The sequence below is a fragment of the Equus asinus genome, chromosome 17, assembly GCF_041296235.1.
Source record: "Equus asinus isolate D_3611 breed Donkey chromosome 17, EquAss-T2T_v2, whole genome shotgun sequence".
NCBI lineage: Eukaryota > Metazoa > Chordata > Mammalia > Perissodactyla > Equidae > Equus > Equus asinus.
In genome coordinates, this window is record NC_091806.1 from 34,235,407 (window position 1) to 34,248,765 (window position 13,359).

At 36.7% G+C, this 13,359-nt stretch overlaps 1 protein-coding gene across 1 annotated transcript; it reads right to left on the reverse strand.

The window, feature by feature from the left end:
- Positions 1-305: 305 nt before the first annotated feature.
- On the reverse strand, positions 306-1,666 carry LOC139040473 (olfactory receptor 4D10-like). The gene has a single exon (XM_070487244.1). It carries the CDS (start codon positions 1,505-1,507, stop codon positions 572-574), a length of 936 nt encoding a protein of 311 aa, XP_070343345.1. The 5' UTR covers positions 1,508-1,666; the 3' UTR covers positions 306-571.
- Between the last annotated feature and the right edge of the window lie 11,693 nt (positions 1,667-13,359).

Genomic DNA, 13,359 nt, shown 5'->3' on the forward strand with positions numbered 1-13,359 from the left:
ATGTGTCTCAGCTCCCTTCCTGGGAACAAGTTATGTACTTGGAATGTCTCAGCATATATATATTTTACTTTTTCTTATTGATATTTTTATTTAGACAACTGGAGATTCCCATGCAGTTGTAAGAAATAGCAGAGAGATATCCCACCTTAACCCATTTTCCCTCAATGTTCATTTCACAATCTATATGTATATCAAAATTTCAAGTTGTACATCTTCACCATATGCCTTTTTTATCTGTCAATTACATCACAAAGGAGCTGGGGAAAAAACCCACAATAATTGCAATATGATAAAATTGTCTGAGTTTATTTCAATTCTGATTCCTTTATTTCTTGCAAGGCCCTATTGCAAAAGCAATGAACACCTCTCCAGCTAACAATTTGATTTCTCTACTTCGTTTTAGAACATTAAACCCATCTTTTTACATTGTTATTGCAGCCTGATCCAGAATCTTTGAAAATAATGTGTATCTTAGTAGAAATATAAAAACTATTTAGAAATCCTTTAGTCAATACATTTTATTTGATGGACAAACATATTCAAAGGTGATGAGAAGGAGTGAGAGACCAGCCTATACCTTGTCAGAAGGCAGAAATCTTCTCTTCAGTCTCCTCATGGCTGACTTCATCTCCTGGTTCCTCAGAGTATAGATTAAGGGGTTCAGCAGAGGGGAGATGACAGTAAAGGTGACGGAGATGGGCTTATCGGTGGGGAGGGCAGTGAAGGGCCGGGCATAGACATAGATGCAGGGCACAAAGTGCAGGGTCACCACAGTGATGTGTGAGGTGCAGGTGGAGATGGCTTTCCTCCTGCCCTCCCCTGCCTGAGACCTCAACATCATTAGGATGACTGTGTAGGACACAAACAGGAAGATAAACCACAGTGTAGTGACCAGTCCATTATTGGAAATCATCAGCAGCTCAAGCATAAAAATGTCAGTACAGACGAGTTTGAGGACCTGTGGGACATCACAGTAGAAAGTGTCAAGAACATTGGGTCCACAGAAGGGGAGGGGCAGCAAAAGGGCAATCTGTACGATGGAGTGGACAAAGCCCCCCACCCACGAGGCCACTATTAACCCAATGCAACGGCCTCTACTCATGATGGTCACGTAGTGCAGGGGCTTGGAGATGGCCACATAGCGATCTAATGCCACCACTGACAATGAACATGCATCCACCCCTCCAATGAGGTGGAAGAAAAACATCTGAGTAAAGCAGCCATTGAAGGAGATGGTCTTTCTCTGTGACAGAAGGTCCACCAGAACCTTGGGAGCTGTGATGGAGGAAAAGCAGATGTCGGCAATAGACAAATTACGGAGCATAAAATACATGGGGTTGTGAAGGCGAGATTCAAAAGTCACAGTGACCATGATGAGAAAGTTTCCAACCAGAGTTGTCACATACACAAAAAGTAGGAAAAGAAATAAGACCCAGTTCAGTTCTTGATTCTGGGTTAGGCCAAGGAAAATAAATTCTTTGACCCTCGTGCAGTTTTTTAGCTCCATTGAGTCAACTTCTTTCTCTCTCTCTTGTTTCAAGCTTCTTCATTTGAAAAGACTTGGCTATTTATTTTGTTTTCTTCTCAAGCACTAAGAATACAATTCAGAATGTTCCTCGCGTGGTTGCGCTGTTTGTGATTTGTTGTTTTGTCTAAATTTTTAAGATTGCAGTCAGTTTGGTGATCAAATCAAATTATCCCATGTAAAGTCATTCAATAATTCTGTTCTTATAAAACTATTTTTGAAAAGAACAAACTTTATGCTCAGCAGTGATGTTTACATAACATTTTATTTAATTTATTTTAGTTTTCAAATTTTGCTATTGTTTTCTTCCCTCCAAATATATCGAATGTCCAAAATGTCTGAATCATAAACAGAAAGATAAGTACAATGTGGTTCCAGCCACTGTAGACTCATAGTATGAAAGTTTAATATTCATATTAGCGAACTTTCTGTTGACTTCCACAGGGTCTTGTCTTGCTAAAAAGAAAAAAAGAGTATCATTCTGTTTCTTACTGCAATGTTGCTGTGGCATGAGTCAGTTTCCTTACTGTTGGCTGTTTTATGTTGAATTTCTTAAAATTGCCACCTGTTATTCCATATATGTAGCTTTTCTTTGTCATTACCTTATACGAATCAGAATTTTTATTAATTATTTTTAAATATTTAAAATTTATTTTTAAGAAACACATTGAAACAATATATAAATACAAATATCAAAGAATATCTTTAATTTCTTTTATTGTGATAACACTTAAACATGAGAGCTGCCCTCTTAACAAATTTTTGGGTGCCAATACAGTATAGCCACAGTGCTGCACAGCAATTCTCTAGAACTTATTCATCTCACGTAACTGTTGTGATCCTTGCTTGAGTGTGGGGGAGAGAATAAAGATAGTGACCCACTTTTGAAAGGTCATCCATACTCTATCAACCACACTCTCTTCTGCCTCTTTCTCTGTGTGGATCAAAGCTAAGAGAGTGGAGGGTTCACACAGGAGGGAGAGATGTAGATATGTTTAGAATAATACCTATTTTTTATAAGCTGTTATTGGTCATTCTTAGGAAATTTTATAATTATTACTTATTCCACCTTATACTTAGCAAGTCAACATTTATTGCAATGTTCAAATGTATATGAACAAATGGGACCACATTGTCAAAGTGTTTGCAGCTTAGCGAAAGTGAATGATTTGTATAAATTGATGAACATAATGCATGATAAAATGTAAAATGTCAAGAGAAAAGTAGAGATTGATTTGGTTGGGATAGGAACTATGCTAAGAGATATAATGATTTCTATCAGTAATAAAAGCTGCTATTTTTTGAGTGTTTACTGTGTGTGAAGAGTTATGAAATGTTGACATTGAATTTTCACCACTATCCTTTAGAAAGTATTAATGTTATTCCTGTTTTTCAGATGGAATATAGTGTGAATCTATGTTTGACTGAAGTTAAGGAAAAGATAGAAATAGGATGGAAAAAACATTGTTTTGTTTGCCTCTTCAATCTTATGTATATAGGGTCTCATTTTGTATAACAAGAATATTTTGGGGTGCGCCTGATAGCCGTGTGGTTAAGTTTGCATGCACTGCTTTGGTGGCCCCAGGTTCACTGGTTCGGATCCTGGACACGGACCTATGCACTGCTCATCAAGCTATGCTGTGGCAGGCGTCCCACATAGGAAAAATAGAGAAAGACGGGCACAGATAGTAGCTCAGGGCCAATCTTCCTCAGCATAAGAGAGGAGGATTGGCAGCAGATGTTAGCTCAGTGATAATCTTTCTCAGAGAAACAAAACAAAGAAAAGAAAATTTGGTAAAGTCTGTCTGAAGATAAGAATTTTTCAGAAAGGGGTTCTGGAAACCCAATTTATGTGGAGCTTAGTCTGAGACTATCTCATCAAGAAGCAACTCAAATGATCACAGCAAACGAATGATGCCTTCTCTCACACTGAGTGGACCACATTTCTGAATCCCTCTTAACATATCACCTCTCTTCCAATAGTTAACACCCACCTTTGTTGTTTCTGTCACTGAGAAGATCATCTTGGCTCTGAAGCATTTAGTATACCTGGAAAATATCAAAGTCAAACTATTCATACATAGTTTGTATAATCAATAACGACATCTCAATGTCACTATCGATAACTTTAACCTTAGCTAAATCTTAACATCTTTACCTAATACCTTTGATCCTGAAACTCCAACTACAAATTGTATGTCATCAGGTACAGACCAGAATAAAACACTAGTGACACTAGTGACGTTAATTCTTGAAAATATTGTTTCTGAAGGCAGAGCCTCTTGGAAGACTAAATATCTTAGTGTCTTTATTCTCCTTTCAGGAAAGAAAGGGCAGATTCAAAGAATCACATCTTCAAGAACTTCCTCTGTGTCCCTATCTTACGTGCAAATCCCTCAGCCTCAGGCTTAATGTGAGAATTGCAAAGGGAATAATATTGGACAAGGAAGTGGAATTCAGTGCCTGATTCTGTTGTTGGTGATGAAGTTTCAAAGGGAGTTATTAAGAAGTTACTGAAACATTCACATGTGTAAACACACATTCACGCATACACAGACAGACACATTTTGATTGATATCCAAATTCTTTAGAGGCAGTAGAAGAAATCTATCTGTTTATCCATAGCTCAATAAGAACTTTGTTAAAACATGCCAAATACTGCACCTGAGAGAGAAAAAGGGTCCAGTTTTCATTGCTTGTAAGGCTCAGAGGACAGTATATACAAATCAGTTTCATTTTGATTGTCAAAAATCTCAAAAAAAACTGCACCTCAAATCCTTTGCTACCAGTCTAGTTTCTAATTATATGCAGAATGATTATAGTCTCATGATGTTGCTCTAAGTCTCTGCATGTAGAGAAACAAGACTTAGATGATGTTTGGGGAATGCACGTTTTTCCTTTTTTCCAACACTCTACTCAAATGGAAACTCTCAATTTGGATACATCTAGATAAGTATGTTAGTAAAGCTGTCTACAAAATCATAATAGTTACTTAAGATTACCTGAATTTATTGAATGATGTGATCTTATATAAAATGAACTTCCACTGTTTGCAGAATGCTGATGGGTTTGGATTTACTTGCTTTTCCATTTTGTTTTAGTACTGTGAACTAGCCTACACAGATTAAAAAGTGCATGATGCAGGTTATGTGTTTGAGATGGGTAATTCCTCCCCCAACCCAGCTTTACTGAGATTTAATTGACATATATCATTGAGTGTGTTTAAGGCATATAATGTGTTGATTTGATACATTTATAATTGCAAAATGCTTATCATCTTAGTGTTAGCGAACACTTTCATCACCTCACATAATTACTCATTCTTTTTGGTAGTGAGATCATACTCTCTTTTAAACTTTCAAGTATTGTTACCATATTGTTAACTATAATCACCATCTTTACATTAGATCCAAAACTTATTCATCTTATAGCTGGGAATTTGTACAGTTTAACCAACATCTCCTTGCTTCTCCCCATCCCCAACACCTGGTAACCTACATTCATTCTACTCTGTTTCTATGAGATCAGATTTTTAGGTTCCATATATATATGAGATCATAGAATATTTGTCTTTGTTTGACTTAGTTCACTTAGCATAATGCCCTCAAGGTCCATCTGTGTTGTTGCAAATGGCAGGACTTTCTATTTTTTGTGACTGACCACACCTTCTTTATCCATCCATCCATTGATGGACACTGAGATTGCTTTCATATCTTGAATGTTGTGAATAATGCTGCAATGAACATAGAAGTGCTGATACTTCTTCAAGACCTTAATTTCATTTCCTTTTGGTATATATCCAGAGATGGTATTGCTGGTTCATATGGTAGTCTTATTTTAAATCTTTTGAGGAACCTCTCTACTGTTTTCCACAGTGGTTGTACCAATGTATATTTCCAGCAGCAGTGCACAAGGATTTTCTTTCCTCCACATCCTCACCAACACTTATCTTTTGTCTTTTTGATGATAGCCATTCTAACAGGTGTGAACTGATATCTCACTGTGGTTTTGAATTGCATTTCTCTCATGCTTAGTGATGTTGAGCACATTTTCATGTACCTATTGGCCATTTGAATACCTTGTTTAAAAAAATATCTATTCAGTTCCTATGCCCATTTTTAAATCGGATTGTGTGTTTTTTGGTATTGAGTTTATCAGTTCTTTATGTGTTTTGGATACTAACAGCTTATCAGATACATAATTTGCAAATAATTTCTCCCATTCTGTAGGTTGTCTTCTCAGGTTTTGATTGTCTCTTTTGCTGTGCAGAAGCTTTCAGTTTGATGTAGTTTCATTTATTAAGTTTTTCTTTTGTTGCTTGTGCTTTTGGTGTCATATCCAAAAAATTATTGACAAGGCCAATGTTGAGGAGATTTTCCATGACTTTTTCTCCTAGGAGTTTTATTGTTTCAGGTCTTATGTTTAAATATTTAATCCATTTCAAATAATTTTTCTGAGCTGTGTAAGACAGGGGTCTGATTTCATTATTATGCATCTAGTTATCTAGTTTTTCCAGTATCATTTATTGAAGAGAGTATCCCTTTCCCATTGTACATTCTTGGCTTCTTTGTTGTAAATTAATTGCCTGTATATGCATGGATTTATTTATGAGCTCTTGATTATGTTCCATTTATCTGTATGTCTGTTTTTATGCCAGACTATACTGTTTTGATTATTAAAGCTTTGTAGTATAAAGGTTGAAATCATAAGTATGATGCCTCCGAATTTATTTTTCTTTCTCTCAATTGCTTTTTCTAATTCTGTGAAAGATGTTATTGGAATTTGGATAGGGATTGCATTGAATCTGTAGATCTCCTTGGGTAGTATGTACATTTTACAATATTAATTCTTACAATCCATGAGCATAGAATATCTTTGTATTTATATATATCTTCTTCAATTTCTTTCATCAATGGCTTATGATTCAGTGAACAGATCTTTCACTTCCTTGGTTAAATTTCTTCCTTAGCGTGTTATTCTTTTGATTCAATTCTAAATGGGATTGTATCTTTGAGTTCTCTTCTGTTAGTTCATTATCAGAATATAGAAATACTACTGATTTTTGTAAGGTGACTTTGCACCCTGCAACTTTGATGTAGTTGTTGATTATTTATCATAATTTTCCAATGGATTCTTTAGGGTTTTCTACATATAAAATCATCTAATCTGCAAATAGTGAGAGTTCCACTTCTTCATTGCCTATTTGGATTCCTTTTATTTCTTTTTCTTGCCTAATTGCTCTGGCCCAAACCTCCAATACTATGTTGAAGAAGAGTGGTGAGAGTGGCCACACTTGTCTTGTTCCTGTTTTCAGAGGGATGGCTTTCATTTTTTCTCCATTGAGTATGATGTTGGCTGTGGGTTTGTCATATATGGCCTTTAATATGTTGAGTTACTCTCCTTCTATAAACATTTTTTTTTGAGGAAGATTAGCCCTGAGCTAACTGCTGCCAATCCTCCTCTTTTTGCTGAGGAAGGCTGGCCCTGAGCTAACATCCATGCCCATCTTCCTCTACTTGATACATGGGAAGCCTACCACAGCATGGCTTGCCAAGCAGTGCCATGTCTGCACCTGGGATCTGAACAGGCAAACCCCGGGCTGCTGAAGCTGAACATGTTTCCTTAACTGCTGTGCTATGGGGCCGGCCCCTATATATATTTTATTGAGAGTTTTTTTTATCATGAATGGGTGTTATATCTTGTCTAATGCTTTCTCTGTGTCTGTTGAGATTATTGTGTGGTTTTTATTCCTCATTTCGTTAATGTGGTGTATCACCTTGATTGATTTACAGATGTCGATCCATCCCTGTGTCTCTGGTATGAATCCCACTTGATCATGGTGTGTGATTTTTTTAATGTATTGCTGTTTTCAGTTTGCCAATATTTTGTTGAGGATTTTTGCGTCTATGCTCATCAGTGATATTGGCATGTAATTTTCCTTGTTTGTGTTATCCTTGTCTTCTTTTGGTATCTGGGTGATGTTGGCCTCATAGAATGTGTTAGGAAGTGTTCTGGCTTCCTCAATTTTTTGGAATAGTTTGAGGATAGTTAATAAATCTTCTTTGAATGTTTGGTAGAATTCTCCATAGAAGCCATCTGTTCCTGTGCTTCTATTTTGGGGGAGGTTTTTGATTACTATTTCAACCTCTCTACTTGCGATTTGTCTATTCAGATTCTCTATTTCTTCTTGATTCAGTTTTGGGAAGTTGTAAGAGTCTAAGAATTTATTCATTTCTTCTAAACTGTCCAATTTGTAGGCGTATAGGTTTCCAAAGTATTCTTTTATAATCTTTTGTATTTCTGTGGTAGCCATTGTAATTTTTCCTTTTTCATTTCTAATTTTATCTATTTGAGACTTCTCTCTTTTTTCCTTAGGGAGTCTTCCTAAAGGTTTGTCAATTTTGTTTATCCTCCCAAAGAACCAGCTCTTTGATTCATTGATCCTTTCTACTGTCTTTTTTGTTTCAATATCATTTGTTTCTGCTCTACTTTTTCTTTTTTCCCTCCACCCACTGAGTATGGGCTTTATTTGTTCTTCTTTTTCTAATTCTGTTAGGAGAAGTTTAAGGTTGCTTATTGGAGATTTTTATTGTTTGTTAACATGGGCCTGTATTGCTATAAATTTCCATCTTAGGATCACTTTTGCTGCATCCCGTATAAGCTGGTCTGATGCATTTTCATTTTCCTTTGTCTATAGTATTTTTTGATTTCTCCTTTAATTTCTTTAATCATCCATTTGTTGTTCAGTAGCATATTGTTTAGTTTCCACATTTTTGTCCCTTTCCCAGCTTTTTTCTCCTAGTGGATTTCTAGTTTCATAGCATTATGGTCAGAAAAGATGCTAGATATTATTTCAATCTACTTAAATTTATTGAGGCTTACCTTATTTCCCAATATATGGTCTACCCTTGAGAATGTTACATGCGCACTAGAGAAGAATGTGTATTCTGCTGTTTTTGCATGGAGTGTTCTATACATATCTCTAAAGTCCATCTGGTCTTTTCATTTAATTCCACTATTTCCTTGTTGAATTTTTGTCTGGATGATCTATCCATTGATTTAAAAGGAGTGTTCAGGTCCATACTGTTATTGTGTTGTTGGTAATATCTCCTTTTAAGTTTGTTAACAGTTGCTTTATGTACTTTGGTACTCCTGTGTTGGGTGCATAAATATTTATAAATGTTAATTCTTCTTGGTGGAGTGTCCCTTTAATCATTATATACTGCCCCTCTTTGTGTCTCTTTACCTGTTTTATCTTGATATCTACTTTGTCTGATACAAGTATGGCAACATCTGCTGTCATTTATTTGTCATTAGCATGGGATATCTTCTTCCATTGCTTCACTCTGAGACTGTGTTTGTCTTTGGGGCTGAGATGTGTTTCCTGGAGGCAGCATATTGTTGGGTCTTGTTTTTTAATCCATCCTACCACTCTGTCTTTTGATTGGAGAATTCAATCCATTTACATTTAGAGTGATTATTGATATATGAGGGCTTAATGCTCCCCTCTCATTGCTTATTTTCTGCATTTCCCTTTTTTCTCGTCCCATGTATTTTGGATTACCAATTGGGTTAAGTAGTTTTCTATGATGATTTTCTTGATTTTCTCCTTATGTCTCTGTTTTAATTATTTGTTTACTGATTACCATTAGGTTTATAGAAATATCTTATAGATGAGCTAGTGCATTTTTGATAGCCTTTTATTTCATTAGACTAAACCAATTCCATCTCTTTCCTCCTCCCCTTTTAGGTTATCATTGTCATATCTTTTTCCATCTTGTGTTGTGAGTTTGTGTTAAAATGACAAGATTATATTTATTTTGGTGTTTTCCTTCCCTTTATCTTTAATGTTATAGTTAAGTGTTTACTAATCTGTTCTAATAGACAGCTGCATTTTCCTGATTATTGCCTACCTATTTATCTCCTGGCTCAGGGCTTTGTAGCCCCTTTCCTTTTATTTTTCCACTATGAGGGCCTTACTGAGGATTTCTTGTAGGAATGGCATGTGGTGATGAACTCCCTTAGCTTTTGTTTATCTGGGAAACTTTTTATTTCTCTGTCATATCTAAAGCATATTTTTGATTGATAGACCATTCTTGGCTTAAAGTATTTGTTTTTCAAAATTTTGAATATATCATTCCACTTTCTCCTAGCCTGTAAGGTTTCTGCTGAGAAATCCACTGAAAGCCTGTTAGGGGTTCCTTTGTTAGTTGCTTTCTTTTGCCTTGCTTCCCTTAATATTTTCTCTTTGTCATTGACTTTTGCCAGCTTTACTAATATATGCCTTGGAGAAGGTCTTTTTACACTGATACAGTTAGGAAATATATTGGCTTATTTCACTTGCATTTCCAACTCCTTCCTCATGTTTGGGAAGTTCTCTGCTATTATTTCTTTGAACAAGCTTTCTGCTCCATTCTCCTTCTCTTATCCCTCTGGAATACCTATAATCCTTATGCTGCATTTCCTAATTGAGTCTGATATTTCTCAGATAATTTCTCCCTTTCTTTTTAATCTCAGTTCTCTCTCCTCCTCCATCTGAAACATTTCTATATTTCTGTTCTCTAAGTTGGTAATTCAATCCTCCATAATATCAGCTCTATTGTTTAGGGAATCCAGATTTTTCTTCATCTCATTCATTGTGTTTTTTATCTCCACACAGTTCTGATTGGTTCTTTTTATAGTTTCAATCTCTTTTATGAAGAAGTTCCTCAATTCATTGAACTGCCTTTCTGCATTTTCCAGTTACTCGTTGAGTATTTTTTTAATGATAGTTATTTTGAATTCTCTGTCATTTAGGTTGTGAATTTCCATGCTGTTGGGGCTGATTGCTGGGTACTTGTCATTTTCCTTCTGTTCTTGAGATTTAATATCTTCATACAGCTTGATGGCCTGGATTTTTGTCTCCATCTCGTGATATTATCTTTTATTTTTTTTAGGAAGATTAACCCTGAGCTAACTGCTGCCAATCCTCCTCTTTATTCTGAGGAAGACTGGCCCTGAGCTAACATCTGTGCCCAGCTTCCTCCACGTTATATGTGGGACGCTTACCACAGCATGGCATGCCAAGCAATGCCATGTTCACACCCGGGATCCGAACTGGTAAACCCCGGGCTGCCAAAGTGGAACATGCACACTTAACTGCTGTGCCACTGGGCCGGCCCCTCATGATATTATCTGTTCACAGTTTCCAACTGCCACCACTGGGTGGGATCAGGCACTGTGTATTCTGAGCTTGCCACAATCTGCAGCTCCCTAGCTCAAAACAGACTCCTTTTCTGTTTGTGTGGCACTCTGGCCATTTGCTGAGCTAGATCACTGGGCAGGGGGAGGGGCACTTTCTTTCACCTGTGTGATCCCCTCAGCTGCTGGCTACTTTTCTCTCTGTGCGGTGGTCTGTCTGATGGCAGAGCTGGAGTGCTGGGCAGGAGGAGGGGCACTTTCTGTTAAGATTTTTCTACTTTCTTTTAGTCCATTTTGGTAACCTATAATTCCCATGAAAATTATATACTTTCGTATATCCTGGAAATTTTAAAAATTACATTTCAACGCACTGAGTCTTTACTTCTTTCTCTTGAAAGGCTGCAAGTCCATAGAGTGCATTTGTTTATATGTTCAGTGAGAAAAGTGTAACTCCTGAATGTGCCTGGATCTTTGGGAAACAAAAGGAGGGTGTCTAGAAGAGAATATCTTATCAGCTTCCCATAAGATAAGTATCTTCATGTCTTCCAAAATGAGGAACTGTAGCTGTAGCATCTTTGGTCCCCTAAAGTGAGCAAAAATAGAAGTTTCACACTTTATTTTAATACCAAGAAAATGATGAACTGCACATAAATAATGTAGTGTTATTGACGATCAGAAGTTGATTATAAAAATCTGTTTTGTACTAGTGAGTTGACGACAGTCTTCTGTGTTCCTAAAATACATGGCTGACAAAATAAAACTTGTTTACTTTTTACCTGTCTCTCTTTGGAAAAGTCTTTGTGTGTGACTGTGTGTGTTTGCATGTGTATGTGTGTGTGACAGGGACTGATTACCTCATACAGTCATGTGTTGCTTAATGGTGAGGATGCATTCTGAGAAATTCATTTTTAGGTGATTTTGTCATTGTGTGAACATCATAGAGTGTACTCACACAAATCTAGATAATACAGACTTCTATACACCTAGGTTATATGGTATTAATCTTGTAGGATTACAGTCATTAATGTGGTCTGAATTGACCAAAATGCCATTATGTGACACATGACTGTATTTTTAAATATTCAATTTCTTGAGTTCTAAGATGAACTTTTCTTTCATATTTTAACATCCGTGAAATTAAGATTTGTCTTACAATCAATGAGTATATGTGATATGGAAATGCTTCATTTTTACTACTTAGCTGTCATTAAAGTGGCAAATACAGTTTACAGTGGATGACATTTTAAATTCTAATATGGTAAGTATAGTCAATATACAAAATGCTTGAGACTCCATCTCTGAGTCTCTTTTCATAAAGTCTAGGGGCACTTCAATTGATATCAAGTCATCTCACTATTAGCCAATTACATGTGGAATTTATGAGAGTGTTAAATTAGACCTTTACTTCAGATTTGAAGGTCGATTTCATCCTCTACAGAGTTTTAAAGTGGTGACAGCTTGGGACTGGCTTCTCTAGCCCATTGCCCTTGTACTTGAGATTTGTGCGTGGTGTGTTGCTCATTCTTAGGCTTTTGGGAGAAACATGTGGGCACCTTCCCTTGATTGAGCCCTGTCCCACCTCTGACCCTTTTTATTCATTTTTCTCTTTCTTTACCTTTTCAGTCCATACAGCCCCTTCATCTCCAATTGAAGCATTTCTCTTATATTAGTTTCCTACTACTCCTGTTACAAAATTACAAAGAGTTAGTTGTTTAAAACAACACAAATTTATTGTCCTAAAATTCTGTAGGTCAGAAATCTGACATGTGCCTCACAAAGCTAAAATCAAGGTGTTGGCAGGATGCATTCTTTTCAGGAGGTTCTAAGGCAGAACCCATTCTTCTCTTTTTCTAGCTTCTAGAGTCTAGCTACATTCCTTGGCTTGTGGATACTTCCGTCTTTAAAGCCAACCATGTCAACTCAAGTACTCCTCACGTTGCTTACTCTGACCTCCTCTTCTGTCTACCTCTTCCACTTTTTTTTATTAATGTTATGATAGATTACAACCTTGTGAGATTTCAGTTGTACATTTTTGTTAGTCATGTTGTGGGTACACCACTTCCCCCTCTGTGCCCTCCCCCCAACCCCCCTTTTCCCTGGTAACCACCGAACAGATCTCCTCATCAATATACTAACTTCCACCTATGAGTGGAGTCATATAGAGTTCGTCTTTCTCTGACTGGCTTATTTCGCTTAACATAATACCCTCGAGGTCCATCCACGTTGTTGTGAATGGGCCAATTTTGGCTTTTTTTATGGCTGAGTAGTATTCCATTGTGTATATATACCACATCTTCTTTATCCAATCATCAGTTTCTGGGCATGTAGGCTGGTTCCACGTCTTGGCTATTGTAAATAATGCTGCGATGAACATAGGGGTGTAACGGACTCTTGAGATTTCTGATATCAGGTTCTTAGGATAGATACCCAGTAATGGGATGGCTGGGTCATAGGGTATTTCTATTTTTAACTTTTTGAGAAATCTCCATACTGTTTTCCATAGTGGCTGTACCAGTTTGCATTCCCACCAACAGTGTATGAAGGTTCCTTTTTTTCCACATCCTCTCCAACATTTGTCACTCTTGGTTTTGGATGTTTTTGCCAATCTAACGGGTGTAAGGTGATATCTTAGTGTAGTTTTGATTTGCATTTCC